At 42.2% G+C, this 21,451-nt stretch overlaps 1 protein-coding gene across 2 annotated transcripts in view; it reads left to right on the forward strand.

Moving 5' to 3' along the window:
• The window catches only part of rptor (regulatory associated protein of MTOR, complex 1), a 464,636-nt gene that overhangs the window by 350,578 nt on the left and 92,607 nt on the right, over positions 1-21,451 (forward strand). For both annotated transcript variants that reach the window (XM_068058405.1, XM_068058406.1), the window contains exons 22-24: positions 7,509-7,612; positions 13,198-13,384; positions 21,157-21,267. In XM_068058405.1, the coding sequence (XP_067914506.1) occupies positions 7,509-7,612; positions 13,198-13,384; positions 21,157-21,267 (402 nt within the window). The remainder of the gene's footprint in view (positions 1-7,508; positions 7,613-13,197; positions 13,385-21,156; positions 21,268-21,451) is intronic.

Consider the following 21,451-nt stretch of genomic DNA (forward strand, 5'->3'; position numbering starts at 1 on the left):
GTCAGTGCACCATTTTCCCACACCCTCTTGGCCAGTCTGGACATAGCAGCGGACGCCTTTCCCATGCGCTTGTTGATTTCTGCATCGAGAGACAGGTTACTGGTGATAATTGAGCCTAGGTAGGTGAAGTCTTGAACCACTTCCAGAGCGTGGTCGCTGATATTGATGGATGGAGCATTTCTGACCTCCTGTCCCATGATGTCCGTTTTCTTGAGGCTGATGGTTAGGCCAAATTCGTTGCAGGCTGCCGCAATCCTGTCAGAGTCTCTGCAGATACGCTTCTGTGTGGGATGTTAATGCAGCATCGTTAGAAAAGAGGAGTTCCCTGATGAGGACCTTCCATACTTTGATCTTCGCTCTAAGACGGGCAAGGTTGAACAACCTGCCATCTGATCTTGTGTGGAGGAAAATTCCTTTTTCTGAAGACTTGAACGCGTGTGAGAGCAGCAGGGAGAAGATCCCAAACAGTGTAGGTGTGAGAACACAGCCCTGTTTCACGCCACTCAGGATAGGAAAGGGGTCTGATGAGGCGCTGCTATGCTGAATTGTGCCTTTCATATTGTCATGGAATGAGGTGATGATACTTAGTAGCTTTGGTGGACATCCAATCTTTGCTAGTAGTCTGAAGAGACACGTATGCTGATGAGGTCAAAGGCTTTGGTGAGATCTATGAAAGCAACGTAGAGGGGCATCTGTTGTTCGCGGCAATTCTCCAGCTGGCGAAGGGAGAACAGCATGTCAATGGTGGATCTCTCTGCTCAAAAGCCACACTGTGCCTCAGGGTAGACATGCTCAGCCAGCTTCTGGAGCCTGTTTAAAATGACTCGAGTGAACACTTTCCCCACTATGCTGAGCAGGGAGATTCCACAGTAGTTGTTGCAGTCACCGCGGTCACCCTTGTTATAGAGGGTGATAGTGATGATATTGGCATCGCGCATGTCCTGTGGTACTGCTTCCTCACCCCAGCACAGGCAAAGCAGTTCATGGAGTGCTGAGAGTATAACAAGCTTGGCACTCTTGATTATTTCAGGGGTAATGCCGTCCTTCCCAGGGGCTTTTCCACTGGCTAGAGAATAAATGGCATCACTGAGTTCCGATTTAGTTGGCTGTTCGTCCAGCTCATCCATGACTGGAAGGGACTGGGCTGCATTGAGGGCAGTTTCAGTGACAACATTCTCCCTGGAGTACAGTTCTAGGTAGTGCTCCACCCAGCAGTCCATTTACTTGCGTTGGTCAGTGATGGTGTCCCCTGATTTAGACTTGAAGGGGGGTGATCTTCCTGACGATTGGCCCAAAAGCTCTCCTAATGCCATCATACATTCCTCTGATGTTTCCGGTGTCTGAGGCCAGCTGAACACGACTGCATAGATGTTGCCAGTAGTCATTTGCGCAGCACCTGGCTGTTCTTTGTGCAGCGCTTCTGGCTGCTTTAAGTGCTAGGGATGTTAACTCACTGGGGGCTTTCTTGTAGTTCAACAGTGCAATGTATTTAGCAGCTATGACAGGTTCCAGTTCTTCAAAGTGAGATTGAAACCAGTCTGCATTCTGCTTCTCACATTTGCCATTGGTGATCATTGCTGAGTCAGAGATGGCGTCTCTGATGTGGGCCCACTTGGTCTCTGCATCCCCTGTAGGAGTGTTTTGAAGGGCTTTTTCAAGTGAATTTAGAAACTTATGTAACAGCTGTGGATGAGAAATTCTGTTAGTGTTGATGCACAGGCGGCCCTTCTGCTTGGAGTGATTCAGCTTTGGTTTGAGTCTAACCTTGCTGCACACCAGGGAGTAGTCGGTGTCACAGTCCGCACTGTGGAAGCTGCATGTGATTTGAACGTTGTTTAAAGAGGCTCACCTTGTGACAATGAGGTCCAGCTGGTGCCAACAACATGATCTTGGGTGCCTCCATGAAACCTGGTGACTGGGTTTAGTATGAAAGAACGAGTTGGTGATGCAGAGGTTGTGATAGGTACACAACTCCAGCAGTCTCTGTCCATTCTCATTCATCCTTCCAATGCCATAGCACCCAAGGCAGGAGGGCCAGGAGTCATTGGTCGGCCCCAACACTGGCATTAAAGTCCCCCAGCAGGAACAAATGTTCGGTATTGGGAATGCTACTGATGATATGGAGTTCCTCATAGAACTGGTCTTTAACTTCAGATGGGGAGCAGAGTGTTGGAGCATAGATGCTGAGTACGTGTACTGGACCAGAGGCGGTGAGCAGTCGGATGGACAGTATGCATTCCAAGCTATTTGAAGGTGGCTCTATCATGCTGAGCAAAGGGTTTCTGATGACGAAGCCCACGCCATGTTGTATTGGTTCTTCAGGATCCCTACCCTGCCAGTAGAAGGTGTAGTCTTGCTCGCTCTGAGATCCGCTCGCAGGGAGGTGTGTCTCCTGAAGTGCTGCCATGTCCGCATTGAGTCTACTGAGCTTGTTGTTAATGACGGCAGTCTTCCGTGAATCGTTGATTTGTGTAAGGTCTTCCGACAGGCCAGGACACACAATTCTGACATTCCAGCTTACAAAACGAAGGGCTGGTACCTTCATTCTTTTTTTTGTCGTGCTGTTTGGTACGGTGTTACATACCTATTACAATATTAGCATCCATGAGAAGGATCCACTCGATACTTTCCTTGCTGCCAAGTTTGCGTTCTCTACTGCCTATTGAATTGGGTACCTGCATGAATGTTTATTGATACTTTCGTACAGGCAACGATTTTTTTCTTGCTGATACAGTTTTTATCTCATTCTCTGCTTGGCATTTGACAAGATCCCAAGGAAGATATGGTTCAGGAAAATCTATAAGCTGATTGGTTGTGAAAGAACGTGTAGAGCGTCTGTCTGTCTCTCTCTCTCTCTCTCTCTCTCTCTCTCTGGATCACTTCTCATACCTTAATGCAGGGGAGGTGGTGGCGTAGTGGTAATGTCACTGGACTAGCAATCCAGAGCCCAAGGTGATGCTCTGGGGGCATGGGTTCAAAGTCCACTATGGCAGATGGTGAAATTTAAATTAAATTAATAAATTAATTTAAAAAAAATAGTCTAGCAATGACCATGAAATCATTGTTGTAAAAACCCATCTGATTCACTAATGTGCTTTAGGGAAGGAAATCTGCTGTCCTTACCTGGTCTGGCCTACAAGTAACTCCAGATCCACAGCAATGTGGTTGATTCTTAAAATGCCCTTTGAAATGGTCTAGCAAGCATGGGTCCCAGTTATGCCTGTCTTTTTGTGGGATATGTCGAGCATTCTTTGTTCCAGTCCTACTCAGGCCCCCTCCCCCAACTCTTTTTCCAGTACATTGATGACTGTATCGGTGCCGTTTCCTGCTCCCGCCCTGAACTGGAAAACTTTATCAACTTTGCTTCCAATTTCCACCCTTCTCTCACCTTTACATGGTCCATCTCTAACACTTCCCTTCCCTTCCTCGACTTCTCTGTCTCCATCTCTGGGGATAGGTTGTCTACCAATATCCATTATAAGCCCACCGACTCCCACAGCTACCTCGACTACACTTCGTCACACCCTACCTCCTGTAAGGACTCCATTCCATTCTCCCAGTTTCTCCGTCTCCGACGCATCTGCTCTGATGATGCTACCTTCCATGACGGTGCTTCTGATATGACCTCCTTTTTCCTCAACCGAGGATTTCCCCCCACTGTGGTTGACTGGGCCCTCAACCGTGTCCGACCCATTCCCCTCACCTCTACCCTCACCCCTTCCCCTCCCTCCCAGAACCGTGACAGAGTTCCCCTTGTCCTCACCTTTCATCCCACCAGCCTCCATATCCAAAGGATCATCCTCCGCCATTTTCGCCACCTCCAGCGTAATGCCACTACCAGTCGCATCTTCCCCTCCCTTCCCCTGTCAGCATTCCGAAGGGATCGTTCCCTCCGCGACACCCTGGTCCACTCCTCCATTACCCCCACCACCTCGTCCCCGTCCCAGGGCACCTTCCCCTGCAAACGCAGGAGGTGTAATACCTGCCCATTTACCTCCTCTCTCCTCACTATCCCAGGTCCCAAACATTCCTTTCAGGTGAAGCAGCGATTTACTTGTACTTCTTTCAATGTAGTATACTGTATTCGCTGCTCACAGTGTGGTCTCCTCTACATTGGGGAGACCAAACGCAGACTGGGTGACCGCTTTGCGGAACATCTCCGCTCAGTCCGCAAGCAGGACCCTGAGCTTCTGGTTGCTTGCCATTTCAACACTCCCCCCTGCTCTCATGCTCACATCTCTGTCCTGGGATTGCTGCAGTGTTCCAGTGAACATCAACGCAAGCTCGAGGAACAGCATCTCATCTACCGATTAGGCACACTTCAGCCTGCTGGACTGAACATTGAGTTCAATAATTTCAGAGCATGACAGCCCCCCATTTTACTTTCATTTTTAGTTAGTTTTTCTTCCTTTTTTCTTTTTTTTACATTCTTTTTTCATTTTTTACAATCCTTTTTTTTGCATTTATTTCATTTCATCTTAGTTTGTTCAGTTTGCTTACCCACTGTTTTTTTCAGGTTTTTTTCAGGTTTGCACTTGCTGCTGTTCAATAATCAGTGTATTTACACCTAATCTGTACTAATACTTTGTCTTTCAACACACCATTAACATATTGTTTGCCTTTGCTCCGTGACCTTTTGGTCAGCTATGTGGCCTGGTCCAATCTGCACCTTCTCCTTTGTTATCTCTTGCCCCACCCCCACCTCACTTGCTTATAATCTGTGACTTTTCTAATATTTGTCAGTTCCGAAGAAGGGTCACTGACCCGAAACGTTAACTCTGCTTCTCTTTCCACAGATGCTGCCAGACCTGCTGAGTGATTCCAGCATTTCTTGTTTTGGTAGCAAATATTTCAGTTCAAGGGCAATTAGGGATGGGCAATAAATGCTGGCTTAGCCAGCAACGCCCACATCCCACAAATGAATAAAAAAAAGTCCTTGGGAACCTCCTCTCAGCAAAGGCACACATCGACGATGAAACTCAACATCGCCTCCAGTGTGCCAGTGCAGCCTTCAGTCGTCTGAGGAAGAGTGTTTAACAACAAAGCCCTCAAACCTGGCACCAAGCTCATGGTCTGCAGGGCCGCAGTGTTACCTGCCCTCTTGTATGCATTGTAAACATGGACACTGTACAGCAGACATCTCAAAGCCCTGGAGAGATATCACCAGCGGTGCATCCGCAAGATCCTGCAAATTCAGTGGCAGACAGGTGCTCCAATATCATTGTCCTCTCTCAGGCCAACATCCTCAGTAATTGAGACACTTGTCATGGCTAGTCAGTTACGCTGGGCGAGTCACATCATCCGCATGCCTGACGGAAGACTCCCAAAACAAGCTTTCTATTCCGAGCTCCGTCACGGCAAGAGGCTACCAGGAAGGCAGAGGAAATGCTACAAGGATGTTCTTAAAGCCTCCCTGAAAAAACATCTCTTGCCCGAGACCGCCCAAAATGGAGAAGAAGCATCCGCGAAGGTGCCAGCCAGTTCAAACTACGTCGGCATGCTCAGGCAGCAACCAAGCGCAAACAGCAGAAGGAGCATTTGGAAATTCGAGCATCCCATTCACTCACCACATCAAACGCCACCTAGGATGGAAGAAAGTCATTCTCATTCCCGAGGGACTGCCTAAGAAGAAGACAGTCTCTCTCGTGGCATGAAGCTGTGAAATAATGGAATGGTTTTTGCTTCTTGAAGTTCATCCCATGCATTAATTACTCTTTTGAAAGGATGAACTTCTTCATCAGTTCTCTATTTGCCAATTACTCATTTGAACCCTATTGTTCAACGGTTAATTTAATTTGATGCATTATTCTGGGCTAACCTTTTCCATGTCTTTTATTTTATTTGTTCCTGGGATGTGGGCATCGCTGTCTCGGCCAGATTTATTGCCCATCCCTAATTGCACTTGAGAAGGTGATGGTGAGCTGCCTTCTTGAACCGTTGCAGTCCATGGTGGGGTAGGTACACCCACAGTGCTGTTAGGAAGGGAGTTCGAGGATTTTTACCAAGCAACTGTGAAGGAACGGCGATATAGTTCCAAGTCAGGATGGTGTGTGGCTGGAGAGGAACTTGCAGTTGGCGGTGTTCCCATGCATCTGCTGCCCTTGTCCTTCTAGATGGTAGAGGTCACTGGTTTGGAAGGTGCTGTCTAAGGAGCCTTGGTGCATTGCTGCAGTGCATCTTGTAGATTGTACACACTGTTGCCAGTGTGCGTTGGTGGTGGAAGGAATGAATGTTTATGGATGGGGTGCCAATCAAGTGAACTGCTTTGTCCTGGAAGGTGTCGAGCTTCTTGAGTGTTGTTGGAGCTGCAACCATCCAGGCAAGTGGAGAGTATTGCATCACACTCCTTTGTTCCTTGTACATGATGGATGGTCATTGGGGAGTCAGGAGGTGAGTTACTGGCCACAGATTCCTAGCCTCTGACCTGCTCTTGTAGGTACGGTATTTATATGGGTTACTCCAGTTCAGTTTCTGGTCAATGGTAACCCCCAGGATGTTGATTTTATGACTGCATACACATCTCTGTCCCTTTTCAGTCACCTCTTTTCAAGTTTGAAATGCAGATTTTCTGCTTGTGGCTCAATCCTCTGATGTAGGGGATTGATTGCATGGTTTCTTTCTTCGCATCGCCTCCAGGGCTTGTTGAATGGTTCCCTTTTGCCTCTTTGAGCAGAAGTGGGCCCAGCGTGCAGGGTATAATCTGATCAGGCCACCACACAGTTTGCTATTTAGAATTTTCTTATCGTGTTGCTGGTTATAATGGATTAACACCTGTTTATTTAGTATTTTGAACTTTTACTCTCTTGGGTACTTTTCAAATTAAAAACTGCTCAGCTCATTTTATTTTATTTTCTGTTTTCAAGAATATTAATTTTGTTGAATATTACACCAAATAAATTGATGTTTTTTGAAAGTAGTGTAGAAATGGAGTGTATATGAATAACTGGATTTTCAGTTTTCAATACAGTATTTAAAATTCTGAAATCAATATTATGCATGATACTGAAGAAGGTAGCTCACCACCACCTTCTTGAGGGCAATTAGGGATGGGCAATAATTGCTGGCCTAGCCAGTGACGCCCACATTCCATGAACGAATAATTTAAAAAAAGAACTTCTGGACCTGTATCATGTCAGAACCACTTAAGTAGGAAAATTTGCTGTACAGAATTGAAACACTCCAGGAAATAACCATCAATGATTTAAGCATGCATACCAACTAATCTTTGAAACATAAACAGCACAATTACTTATTGTTTTTCTAACACTGATAAAGCAAATGTTACATTTTTGTTGAAAACTTTTTTTTTTGCTTCTGGAGTAACGCAACATTGGAACTTGACATCGATGTTCAAGATTTGGGGGTCCTTGGTATTTTTCGGTCTTTTTATTCCAGTAAAGTGAAATGGCTAAATGTAACTAATTATTCCAATGTGGTATATTAATACTTGATTTGTGAATTCATCAGAGTATTAAAAAGTAACCATTTTGATTGCTGTTGCTCTGCAGGCTACAGTTAATGCCCGACCACAGCGTATCCTCGATTCCACAAACCTCACACAGTCCGCGCCAGCCAGCCCTACCAGTAAGGGAACACACATTCATCAGGTTGGGTAAGTCACTGAGGCAGGGGCATAATGCCTTCTGTGATACGTTACGTTCTTGCTGCCAGCTATTCTCAAAAGGAAGCTTTGTATTTAACTTTTTCTTCAAAGTTTGCAGTAAATTGGATCCAGCGCGTGGGTATAAGGGTAACCAGATCAAGATGTATTAGAGCACTAAGCCCTGTTTCTAGCCTTAGAAAATTCTGGTATTCTGTCCTCCAGTTTCAGAGTAGAGGTATATATTTTAAAAGTCCTTACTAATAAGTATGCTCTTCCTATACCCATGAACTTATTTCCTATCTCGCAAATTTTAAATCTTGCCTTATGTGCGAATGTTCACAGTCCAGTCTAGACTGCCTGCCGTCCTGGCTTCTTCCCCCTTCACCTTCCATCCAGGGTTTGGAACCTGCTGTTTCCTAGCCTCCAGGATGCTCATCCATGACTTTGTGCCACAGTCGGACCGAAGCCTTATGTCTCTAATTTGACCGCTCGTGTCTGTTTGTCCTCTTGGTCACTGGGGCCCCACGACAGCCTCAGACTCTTTCAAAAACTAAAGGCTGGTTATACTGTGAAGATCATATAGCAGACGTTCCTGACGGGAAGGGACACGGAGGTTCCAGCCCTTCCTGCCTTACCATAATACACAATGTGCCAATTTCCACCTGAAAGGCAAGAAGAAAGCTGAGAGAAAAGCACAAAAGTCAATAAATAGAGAACGGTCAACACAGTGAGAGAAGCTGCAGCACAAAGTCAATAGATATTGATAAGTTAGAAAATGTATGCTTCAAATTACTGCGAACGACGTCACAGGGGATACACTGGTATTACATGAAATTTATGGAGCACCATCTTGTGCTACATTCAGTTTGCTTAACAAGCAAAATCCTCAAGATCTGGTTTCCATGTTAAGCGGTGAATGGGATGAGGCCCATCTAGCCTGCTCCATTCAGAGTTCTAATTCTGGCCAAGCCCATTGGCAATGGTGATGCATCTATAAAGACATTACACCAGAATCTGGTAATTCAGCTAAACACTTTATCATGCTTTTCTAAAGCGTATCATTTCCTTTTTACAGAATTTCTGCTGCAAATTGATATGAAGGGGCAATTGTTTCGATTAGCTGAATAGTTATATTAATCTTGTGGTACTATAAGCTCACCATATGTGCACAGTATGACTGATAGTAAAATAAAGTAAATGACTGTTTACTAATGCTTGTTAATTTAACTTGATTACAACCCAAGGGTATATTTCATTTTAAGAGCAATTATAGCAGTGCCTCTCCTCTGGTCTGGGGATGCCATTATTAATCAGTACTTTCCTAAACTGTTCATTTTTTAACTCCTATAAGTCTGGTGAAAAATGTGCTGTTATCTCAAATTGATTATCATATTGTGCAGGTGATGAAAAAATGGGTTGTAATCAATGTTACCTGTAAATTTGTTTTGAGTGCACGGGCGATTTCTTTAAGTACACCGCCCCTTTAATTTTTTTTGTGCACACGGTAATTTGAAGGAGCCGACTTGTGCGCGGCTTGTGTGGAAACGTTTGGGTTGTTGTACGGTCGCGCAGCTTAGAGGGAACATTGGTTGTAATACAAAGGTTTGTTAAAGTAGAACTATTTTGCTTGCATGAAGTTATAACAAAATGAATAGCTGAACATTTTAATCTATATATTAAACATCAATTATGATGAAACCATAGAAATTTACAGTACAGAAGACAACAATTTGACCCTTCATGTCTGTGCTAGCTATTTGGTCGAGAAATCAAAAATTATGTCATGTTTGCTCTTTGGTCCGGTTCAAACCATCAATATGTATCACTAACAAAAGTGGACTTGGCATTGAGCAAGGTGTACACCTGTCCACCATAACTCTCTGCTCCCTGTCTGTCAGCCAACTTACTGTCCATGTTGCTGCATTTTCCTTTGTGCCATTCACCTTTCTCCAGCAATTCCCTTGCAAGATACTTTATGGAAAACCTTCTGAAAATCAGTACACATTACTTCAACTGCATCCCCTTTATCCAGTCAGTCACCTTTTCAGAAAGCTCTGTTAAATTTGTTCAACATCACTCCTCCATCTCATTTGGAGATTTCTCACAGCTGATCTGTCAACCTGTTTGCTAACTTTTCTGTTAATTTGGGCCGAGTACCTTGTTACTGAACGTTTCCTTTTTCCAATCCAGCACCCATAATTTTGACACTTCATTTCCTCTATGTATGTTGTGATTGCTATTTCGCATTAGCTATTTTTCCCTATTAAGTTCCCTAAAACTGAATCAAGTATTGCTGCTTTCCTTGTTTGACTAAAATATACTGATCTAGGGAGCAGTCCTGCACTCCAAAAAGCATCCCCCCCAACCCTCCTCTTGATCATTATCATTATTCCAGTCTACCTTTAGTTAAAATCACCCAATATTCTTGCCTTCTTGTTCTTGGATATCTGAACTGTCCGCAGGTTTCCCGTCTTCAGCAATATATAACCTGTAATACACACCAAGACTATGCCATTTCCCTTCCTACTTCTTCAAATAGAATCTATACAGAAAGAATTAACACAGTCGCTGCCCCCCCCCCCCAAAGAAAAATCCTTTATGTTCTATAGTTATGATACAATTCTCCCCAACTCACTCATCTTTCTCCCCCCACCCCATCTCTCCTGAAAAATATATGGAAATGTTAATATGCCCTCCCACCCAAAGCTAAAACACATCTCTGTTATATCTACCTCTCCAATTCAGTTTTGAATGCTTTGTGAATTCACATAGCACTGAATCCTAACTCCAATTTTTGGGGGGCAAATTGATGTTTTTTATATTTGGTCATGGCATGTGGGAGACAACTTCTTGCTCGAGTGCATTAATTGTCCATTCCTAGTTGCCCTGAGAGGATGGTGCTGGGCCTTATCCTTTAACAGCAGCCCTTTTGGCATTAAACACGCAAAACAAAATTATGTTGATAAAGAATCTAATACAGATAAACAGTCTGATGGGTCACGACATGACCACTCCTTAGATTGTCATAACCATTAGAGTGGCTGATGCTATACAGCGGGAATGTTTAATGGGCTTGCACATATGTTGAGAGGAGACACCGACACGAACCAGATGAAAGTCTCCATGCTGGATGACAACCCAGAATTCAGAGCCAGCAATCCAGTCTCACCTCACCGGGACTGTTTGGGGCAATGTTTGAACTCTGCACTTTCTCACTCAGAGGCGAGACTGTTCCACAAAGCCAAAACCTGTTCCCTGATCAGTGGTGATCACTAAGAAATTGGTAATGGAGAGTTCGTTAATGGTGCTGTCATTTAAAGTCAAGGCGAGATGATAAGGCTTTCTCTTATGTGTGATGGTCACGGCCTACCTTTTATGTTGCCTGCCACTCATCAGCCCGTGTCTTATCCAGGTCCTGCTGCAGGCTGGCGTGGGATGGTTCATTGTTGAGTTGTGCATCATCAAGAAATAGCAGGTTTGCTTTTATTAAAGATGTGGAAAGACAAAGAGGAAAGTAGTTTAAAATTACAACAGAGTTGTGTGTGAAATACCAGTCCCATCACATATGATATTGTGTGATCTGGCAGGAAGTGTTGCTTAAGAGCATAGTTTTGTCTACTGATGTCTGTGACTTGTACAGTTAATGATTTAAAAGGATAATTGGAATTGCTTCTGATGGGATGTTTACGCTAATTCTGTTCCACTCTTAATCAAGTACTCTATATGACCACCTTGGCTAAGAACAAGCCTTGAACAGTGAACTTTCAGTTTGGCATTACACTGCAGTTTTAACTTGTACATGATGTCCTTTTTGTATGTTTGAAGAAAAAGCAAATAGTATTGGTCTCCTAAGTGCATAGCAAATTTAGTTCCTTTAGGCCAGATGACAAGAGAAAAAACTAATCGATAGTAGATAGTGTAGTACCACTCATTAAATAATTTAGGGCCAGGATTTTATATTCGCACTTATACACTTAAACCATTATGCCTATGGGAGTTATGAAAGCATGAATTTTTGAAATTAATCTTGATGCATGCTGGATCCCTGGACAACAAAGTAACTGTTAATCATTACTTGGGCATGCTGCCCTTGCTTCAGAGTTGATATTTGATGTACGTGAGACTCCAATTCCAAGCGAATCCACTCAGATGTGTGCCTGTGGCTATTTCAAACATGTTATGTAGTTTATTAAATATATCACTCCCACATTTAAGCCCTCCAGAATTCAGTACTGTGTAGTTTTGAATGACTATTTCATATTTCTGCAGTACATTTGGATGAGAAAAATTGTTTTGTAACAACCCCCATTCCTATAGTGTTGGGATAAATTCAGAGCACACAGTCCTGGGACCAAATCCAATAATGTTCCATTTGTCTACATAACTATCACTACACTTCAAATTACCTTAATGAATGTGTAGCTTTTTGAAATATTTCTTAAACTGCTATGAAGTGCAACTTTTTCTTTAGAGTTGTTGACAGCAAATCTATAAGTGAGCCTGGTGTATTTCTTCCCTCTTGTTTTTCTTTCTGAGTAATACCTTATTAGTTTTGCTCCCAAGATTCATTTGCCTCGTTTATATAATAAACAACATTAGTTCCTTTGTTCACTAATTTGAATATAATTTACAAAGGTTAAAAAGTCTGTTTGATTTTTCAAGCTTCATGGGCACAAATTGTCAACTAAAATTGTGGAATTTCCTCAATCACATTTTCTAGACCCATAAAATAACCAACCTAAATGGCCGTACACGCAATTTTCTAGAGGTCTCATTGATTCAATCAGTTAACACACTACCCTTTTACTTCTAGCCCCTGGCTTCAGATCCAGCTGGCACTAAAGGATAAAGAGCTTTGTTACTCACTCACTGTAAAGGCCATATATGTAATGAACTTGAGCAGTCTCAACCCAATTCCTAGTGACCATAGTCTTCACAGTGTAAATCTGCCTCTAATTTGGCACACATTGACTTGTTTACACAAAAATTCACACGTGATTACTTTTGTGGGAAATGGAAATATCTTGGTTTAGTGACGAGTTTTTTCCTGAAATTAAGATTAAGGCACGTTGGCACAAAGAAGTAGGAACTGTAATAAAAGCAAAATACCGCAGATGCTGGAAATCTGAAATAAAAGCAAAAAGTGCTGGAAAATACTCAGCAGGTCTGGCAGCATCTGTGGAGAGAGAAGGAAAGTTAACGTTTCAGGTCAGTGACCCTGCTGATGAAAGGTCACTGACCTGAAACGTTAACTTTGCTTCTCTCTTCACAGATGCTGCTAGACCTGCTGAGTATTTTCCAGCACTTTTTGTTTTTATTTAAGAAGGAACTGTACCCTGCTGTTCCCCTTGCCTCTAGAAGAACTTGAACACACAACTCTGCAGCTGTTGTAAAGTTGATGTCAACATGGTGTGCCAAGCCTCTTTTTAAACCTAAGACAGGTTTTTTCACACATTTGAACATTACTGTTTTCTTCTTTGCATTAAATAGCAGATAGCACTTATTTCCTGGTAGTAAGGTTATTTCCATGAAGGTAAACGTTTATCACTTTGCAAAAGATTCTCTCTTAACTCAAATCTACTTTTCTGTTCCAGAGGTTCACCTCCCATACCCAGCACAAGTAGTTCCAGTCTAACCAATGATGTGAGTAAACAGGCAGGACCCAGAGATATATCAGCAGTACCACGGCCAGGAACTGGTGCCACTGTGGGGGTGCAATACACACCCCACTCTCACCAGTTTTCCCGAACACGAAAGATGTTCGATAAGGGTCCAGACCAGGTAAGGAACCTGTTGGATGTGGTATTACATAGAAGATAAAATAGCTGACAACACTGAAATAATTTGCCTTTTACTGAATGAAACAAATTGCCACCGCCAAAGAAAATAATATTAGGTTGGTTGACTAAAAGCTTGATTGAAGAAGTAGGTCCTTCAGGAAGGTCTCAGAGAAGAGGGTGGAAAGACAGAGGTTTCAGTAGGGAATTCCTGAGCTTAGTGCTTGGCTGACGGAATGTACGGCTACCACTGATGGTGTGAAGTGAGTACAAGATTCACAGAGGCCAGAGTTGGAGAGACGCAAAGCTGTTGGAGGGTTGGGTAGTGTTAGAGGAGGTTATAGAGATAGGGAGGTGTGAAGCCATAAAGGGCTTTGAACAAGAGGATGAGAATTTTAAAATCAAGGTGTTGGCAGACCGGGAGTCAACGTGGTTCATTGAGCACAGGGGTTCTTGGTGAACTGAACTTGGTGCTGGTTAGGACACCGACAGCAGAGTTTTGAATGAGCTTGAGGTTATGGAGGTTGGAAGGTGGGAGGCTGACCAAGAGAGCATTGGAATAGTTGAGTGATTGAGTAACAAGCAGGGGCTGAGATGGGCAGTGTTATGGATGTCGAAGTAGATGGCCTTTGCAATGGAAGTCTGACTCATGAGTGAATTCCAGATCTATCTCGCTGGCATCTTGAATGTTTTGATATTTGGATGTAAATGAGAAATGTGGTTTGAAATCACCATCAGTAATGCAGGCTCCTCTCTTCCATGTGCATATTCCTTTCAATGATTAAACTAGTTTCCTGTTGAGAGCAAGTAGCATCTCTGATGAATCATTCATTTTATTCCTTCAGCTGAGGTAATGTTACAACCTTTTACTTTGTCAGCTGTGTAATATTTGTATTTTTTAAATTGACAGCACTACAGATTGTTCTGAAAAGCAAATAGCTTAAGATCTATTTATCACTCTACATAGTTCTGATTAAGCAGCAATAGAAATTTCTGAGGAGCTGCTGTGCTGGCAAATATTGCTTTCCCTAAGAGACGCTGCGATAGAGAAACCTATTTTTTTGGCAAGCTTATTGTGTGTTGATGTATAATCACATTACTTTACTCTGATGTAACCATAATGAAAATAACATGTAGCTGCAATGCTTGGATTTCCCCCTCTTCTTCCCCCCCCCCCCCCCCCCCAAACAGTGTCAAAGATCCACAAAACAAAAAGATCTATTTTCTATTCTGATTAAATTTATTTCAAAAATTTAACCTTTCAACTTGATAGCTCAGAAGTCCATTTAATAAAAGACAATTCTGTTTAATTGAAAATCAAGTTAAAAGTTACAATCAAGTTAAAGGAATAGGAGCCGATTGCGCTCATTAAGGAAAAGAAAGTAATGCTGGATCTTAAAGGCTGCTAGCAAATTTGTCAGTTTCTGAAAAAACGTTGGTTCCACAAACCACTAATTCCCGTGTAATTTAATCAGAATGTTGTGTTTTTGCTAAGGCCATAAAGATTGTCAAACTCATTGAGTTACTGATCTTGGTTATTGGGGGTTGCCTTCTTTGTGACACTGATCAAGTATTCCAACTTGGTTTGCTAAGGGGCATTTCTCCATGATGAGTGTAAATAACTGTTCTCTCAACCACAAAATTCATGTATTTATTACTTTAAAATGTGGAGAATCATTTGTGGGTCTTTGTAGCCCTCTTCGATTCAGAAGAGTCGATGGTAGTCTTTATGTAGTCAGCCAAAGTTACCGTCGGTTTCTTTATGATGGCTGTGATACGGGGTTGTGCTGAGTTCAGTGACAATCGTAATACACTTAGAAGAACTGTTTCTTTGAACATCTCGAGGAGAATTAAGGTAAATGGGTAGGTAAAATTTGTTAATGTTCTACATCTGCAATTGTCCAAGATACCCAAGATGTCTGTACTATTACATATTATCAGCTCACTAATTCAGGGTATTGTGTTATTCAGTGGAGAATTTAAAATTCCTGCCACCATCATTTGTTAACAAAAACAGTTACATTTGAATAGTACCTTTTTTGATATGTACCAAGAAACAAAGAGCTGACATTTGTATATCATTTTTCACAACCGCAAAGTCTTAAAGCACTTTGCAGCCAATGAAGTATTGTTGTAATGTAGAAAATTGGCTGAGTGACAAGAAACAAAGAGTAGTGGTTAATATAATGTTTTTCAGGCTGCAGTGGAGCTCCCCCGGGATCAGTGTTGGGACCTTTGCTTTTCCTGATATATATTAATGACATAGACCTTGGTATACAGGGCACAATTTCAAAGTTTGCAGATGGTATGAAACTTGGAAGCATTGTGAACTGTGAGGAGGATAGTGTAGAACTTCAAAAGGGCATAGACAAGTTGGTGAAATGGGCAGACAGGTGGCAGATGAAGTTCAATGCAGAGAAATGTGAAATGATTCATTTTGGGAGGAAAACTTGGAGAGACAATATAAAATAAAGGGTACAATTCTAAAGGGGTTGCAGGACCTATGTGTAAATGTGCATAATTCATTGAAGCTGGCAGGACAGGTTGAGAGAGCGGTTAATAAAGCATACAGTATCCTGGGCTTTATTAATAGGGACATAGAGTACAAGAGCAAGGAAGTTACGTTGAACTTGTATAAGATACCAGTTCGGCCTCAGCTGGAGTATTGCGTCTAATTCTGGACGCCGCACTTTAGGAAAGACGTGAGGGCACTGGAGAGAGTGCAGAAAAGATTCATGAGAATGGTTCCAGGGATGAGGAATTTCAGTTATGAAGATAGATTGGGAAAGTTAGGACTGTTTTCCTTGGAGAAGAGAAAGCTGAGAGGTGATTTGATTGAGGTATTCAAAATCATGAGAGGTCTGGACAGCGTAGATAGAGAGAAACTGTTCCCACTCATGAAAGGATTGAGAATGAGAGGGCACAGATTTAAAGTTTTTGGTAAGAGAAGCAAAAGTGACATGAGGAAAAACTTTTTCACGCAGCGAGTGGTTAAGGTCTGGAATGCGCTGCCTGAGAGTGTGGTGGAAGCAGGTTCAATTGAAGCATTCAAAAGGGAATTAGTTACATGAAAAGGAAGAATGTGCAGGGTTATGGGGAGAAGGCAGGGAAATGAAACTGAGGGAATTTCTCGTTCAGAGAGCCAGTACGGACACGATGGGCCGAATGGCGGCTTCCTGCACTGTAACAATTCTATGATTCTGAGAAAGCGTGGCAGCCATTTTGCACATAGCAAGGTCCCACAAACAGCAATGATATGAATGACCAGATCATCTGTTTGGGATATGGGTTGAGGGATATATGTTGGTCAGGATATCAGGATAACTCAGTTCCTCCTCTTCAAATAATGCCATGGGATATTTTACGACCATCTAAGAGGGCAGGCGATGCTCATTCGAAAGGCAGCTTTTCTAATGAGTGCAGCACTCCCTTAGTACTCAATTCCACCTTTCATTACTTTAGGAAACTTGATTTTCCTTCAACAGTGTTGTTTATTGGAAGGTCGCAAAAGTTAGCGGTACTTTACCTTTATTAGGGTGTTTTAATATATCCAAATCCCTCTTATGGTTTTTAAGTATAATTAACACTTATATAAGTAAGCATCTAGACATGCTCAACTTTAAGTTCCGTAAAAGAACTACACAGCCTGAGTTTTCTTCTTTCGTGTAGTAATGTTATGCAAAATTTCATTGCCTATTTAATCAAAAAAACTGCAGTGCAGTACTATACTATTTGCAGACTGGTGTGCACTGAGAATTATGTTGCACATTGAATTTGTATAGAACAAGTGAACTGTCAATGTTTTGCCATTTCATACAAGGTGTAGTAATCTTAAGCTTTCAATCAGGATTGACTGCAACCAATATGGTGGATATGTTGAGCTTAATCAGAGTTTGAGACTGAATATAGCACACCAGCTATACAGCAAAAACAAACGGCCATGATGAATAGCAAGTACTGGTCCAAATCGGTCAAGACAGCTGGCATGGACGAACAGTTCTTTTTTTCTTTGATTGTTTCTTCTCAGTGCCTCGCGTCTTCACGACTTCTCAAACTATCCAAGAGTGTTAGCATGGGTCTACCCTTAGGAGCTTCTCTCCGCCGCATCTTGCACTGAGGTCTCCCAAAGTCTCTTACTTTATCCCCTTTTTCATGGGTGGACCTGGATGGATTATTGATGAGGCATATCTACCGGATACAAACACTCATAACTCATCCTTTCCTTATCGCATCTCAAGCTGTCCTCCCTGACGAGTTCCACCTTCCACAGAAAAATTCTATCTCCGGCGTCAAATTAACTCCCAAAAGTTTCATTATCCGTATTTATCTTACCATTATTTATTTATGTCTAAGGCTGTTCATGAGGCCTGTTAACAAGTTGTTCATAATGGCCATTCGATTCCGCTGTTCTTATTTCTTATCAAACTGTTGAACCATGGAGTGATTCGCTAAAGTATGTTCTGTTCTACTTCCAAACACACTAACTTACATTTTAGCAGAGTCCTAATTAAGCAAGCTTGAATGAGAGGCCCAACAAAATTTTGTAGTATGATTGTTTGTTTTAAGTATCTACCTGTTGCTCTCCTACTACTGCAGTGGCCTTGTCTATCCATGGGCCACTTTTTCGGCTAGGTACGGCTGTCCTCGTCTAAGATTTATTTATTCCACTGATTTGTTTCTGGAGAATTGAAACCGTGAGCAGCTTCCAGTAAAACAAATCTATTTCTTTACCTATAGACTAGGTATATTGCTAATTCCTAACAAAGGATCCTTTAAATTCCAGAGCATGACCATTACTTAACTCCTTTAAAGTGCACAGTATGCTGGGAACAGTGCCTAAAATGTACTGTTAGAAGAAAGGAGTATGAATTGCCTTATAATAAAAAAAATAGTGAAACTGAAGAGAAGGTTGATCAGCATCTGAAGGACCTTGTTACAACCGGGTGAGGAAGGGGTCTCAGGCTCTTCTCTTGCTCCTTTCCTGGTTTGACTGTAACAGGGTTTATGTTTTAAAATGCAGTGTTTTAGCTTAACATCTCAATGAGCCCTTGCTTTCTGCTCTCTCATTGTAATTGCAAATGAACCAATCAGACAGGTTTTCTTAGGTTTAAACAAGAAAGATGTAAGTTTATTAGCCTTATCACTAACTCGGTTAACATTACTAAAATAGGCGATGCAACCAAGCTAGCATGCATACGAGATAAGCACCTACACAGATTGATACAGAGGGGAAGAAAGCATGAGGGGAGGGCGTTGAAGTAGTGTAGGCAATAAATAGTATTTGGTTATTGGATGGGCATGCCCTTGATACAGTGTCCTCAATTGAAGTTACGGGCTTGGAGTTCTCGCTGGGGCCCGAGGCACAATTTCCGACTTGCTTCTCTGGTACCAGAAGACTTGAGGCTTCAACTGCTACCGTGGGTCCCTGGGACTTTCCATGAGATCGAGAGAGAGACAGAGAGCGCAGAGACCATCCTCCTTAGTTCTCAGCTTGCAGTCTGTTACCTTTCTGTCAGGCATAATTTAAACAGTCTCCAGTCTGGCCAGCAGGTAAGTCATGCGTCCATTTCTTTGTTTGAAACAGCATCTTCTGCAAGGGTTGTTGATTCTCAAAGCTCTCCAGTCACACTCGGTAGGGTGTGGAGTTCTGCCTCTTACATAGACAAAGAATGTGGATTATCATGATGGCCCAGACCAATCTTGTAATTTGAAGCACTCCCATTGTCTCTCTTTTCAACTGTGTCTCAGAATGCAAATGTGCAACCATGTTTTCAACTGTTCAACTCTGTTGGTTTTCTTCATGTTATGTGCAATGTCCAGTAAAAAAGGTTCAAGTAGGGTTCCATATGACAAAAGTGAACATGTTTCCACTTGACAGGTGTGGATTCCGTCACAATCTGATGAAGGGTCATGCCCTGCACCTTAACCTCCCCCTCTCCTTCAAAGGCTGATTGACTTTTTCTCTTTCTGTTTTCATTTGCAAATTCGGTAGATGTATTGTACTTAGATTTCCAGAAGGCATTTGATATGGTGCCACATCAAAGATTATTGCAGAAAATAAAAGCTCATGGTGTAGGGGGTAACATATTGGCATGGAAAGAAGATTGGTTAGCTAACAGAAAACAGAGAATAGGCATAAATGGGTCATTTTCTGGTTGGCAAGATGTGGTGTGCCACAGGGATCTGTGCTGGGGCCTCAACTTTTTACAATTTATATAAATGAATTAGATGAAGGAACCAAAAGTATGGTTGCTAAATTTGATGATGACACAAAGATAGGTAGGAAAGTAACTTGTGAAGAGGACATAAGAAGGCTACAAAGAGATATAGATAGGTTAAGTGAGTGGGCAAAGACCTGGCAAATGGAGTATAATGTGGGAAAGTGTGAAATTGTTCACTTTGGCAGGAAGAATATAAAAGAAGCATATTATCTAAATGGTGAGAGATTGCAGAGCTCTGAGATGCAGAGGGATCTGGATGTCCTAGTGCATGAATCGCAAAAGGTTAGTATGCAGGTACAGCACGTAATTAGGAAAGCTAATACAATGTTATCGTTTATCACGAGAGGAATTGAATACAAAAGTAGGGAGGTTATGCTTCAGCTATACAGGGCATTGGTGAGACCACATCTGGAGTACTGTGTACAGTACTGGTCTCCTTATTTAAGGAAGGATGTAAATGCGTTGGAGGCAGTACAGAGAAGGTTTACTAGACTAATACCTGGAATGGGTGGGCTGTCTTATGAGGAAAGATTGGACAGGCTAGGCATGTATCAGCTGGAATTTAGAAGAGTAAGAGCCGACTTGATTGAAACATTTAAGATCCTGAGGGGTCTTGACAGGGTGGATGTGAAAAGGATGTTTCCCCTTGTGGGAGAATCTCAAACTAGGGGTCACTGTTTAAAAATAAGGGGTCGCCCATTTAAGACAGATGAGGAGAAATTTTTTCTCTCAGCGGGTCGTGAGTCTTTGGAATTCTCTTCCTCAAAAGGCAGAGTCTTTGAATATTTTTAAGGCAGAGGTAGATAGATTCTTGATAAGTAAGGGGGTGGAAGGTTATCGGGGGTAGGTGTAAATGTGGAGTAATCAGTTCAGCCATGACCTTATTGAATGGCGGAGCAGGCTCGAGGGGTCAAGTGCCCTACTCCTAATTTGTATGTTTGTATGTTCACAGGTTTCTCATGTCCAGTAATTGTAGTCATTTCTGGTTTTAATGTGATGAATTGATTTCATTCACCCCCAAGTTCTGTGACAAAACTTGCTTTGACTTCAATTTAAGGTGCAAGTTTGCCTTTTTATTGGACTGTACCCTCATTATTATAAGATCTTTCAAAGCCCAAGATTGTGTATGTTGCAATGAACCGTTTCTTACGGTCAGCTGAGTATGTGAAATGACAGGAAAAATTGACCATGTTCGTGTCTCCAAAAATGCACTACTGAGAAATCTGAATGTATAACATTTTTTTCCTTGACATGGAGTATGTACTTACCCCACTTAAATCCAGGGAGATGAGGTGCAAATTGACTCCCCAAGGCTTATGGCCTGCCCCCAGTTGTGCAAAGAGGTACTGCTGGAGGTCGACAAGCTAAAACCGCATATCGTATTGTCCAGCTCGGACAGCCTACCAGTTAGGACTTTGACTTAAAGATAGTGAATGTCCTGTAGCCTAACTTAAAATGGGAAAGTCAAAAGCCCAAATGTAACAGTGCAAATACTGCAGCTAAGACTATTATGACAAGTATGTAGTGTAGTTAAAATTTGTTTTTACGTTTCCAGACTGTTGAAGATTCGGAGGATGGAGTTGGACACAAAAGTTTCATCTCTACAACTATGCAAACAGGTTTCTGTGATTGGAGCGCAAAATATTTTGCACAGCCAGTGATGAAGGTAACTCCTTACTGATTTGATTTCTGATTTACCGATTAAATGCAATAAAAAAATGCACATCTGAAAAAATATGTCCCCTCTGGCAGAGTAAGTAGGTGAAGAATATTCTTCCTTTCTGATTTTTGTGCTCTAATGACCGTCAAAACCTTGGAAGATCCTTATTTCAGGTCCATTAACAGCTTGT

Source organism: Heterodontus francisci, chromosome 26 (genome assembly GCF_036365525.1).
Source record: "Heterodontus francisci isolate sHetFra1 chromosome 26, sHetFra1.hap1, whole genome shotgun sequence".
Taxonomy (NCBI): Eukaryota; Metazoa; Chordata; class Chondrichthyes; order Heterodontiformes; family Heterodontidae; genus Heterodontus; species Heterodontus francisci.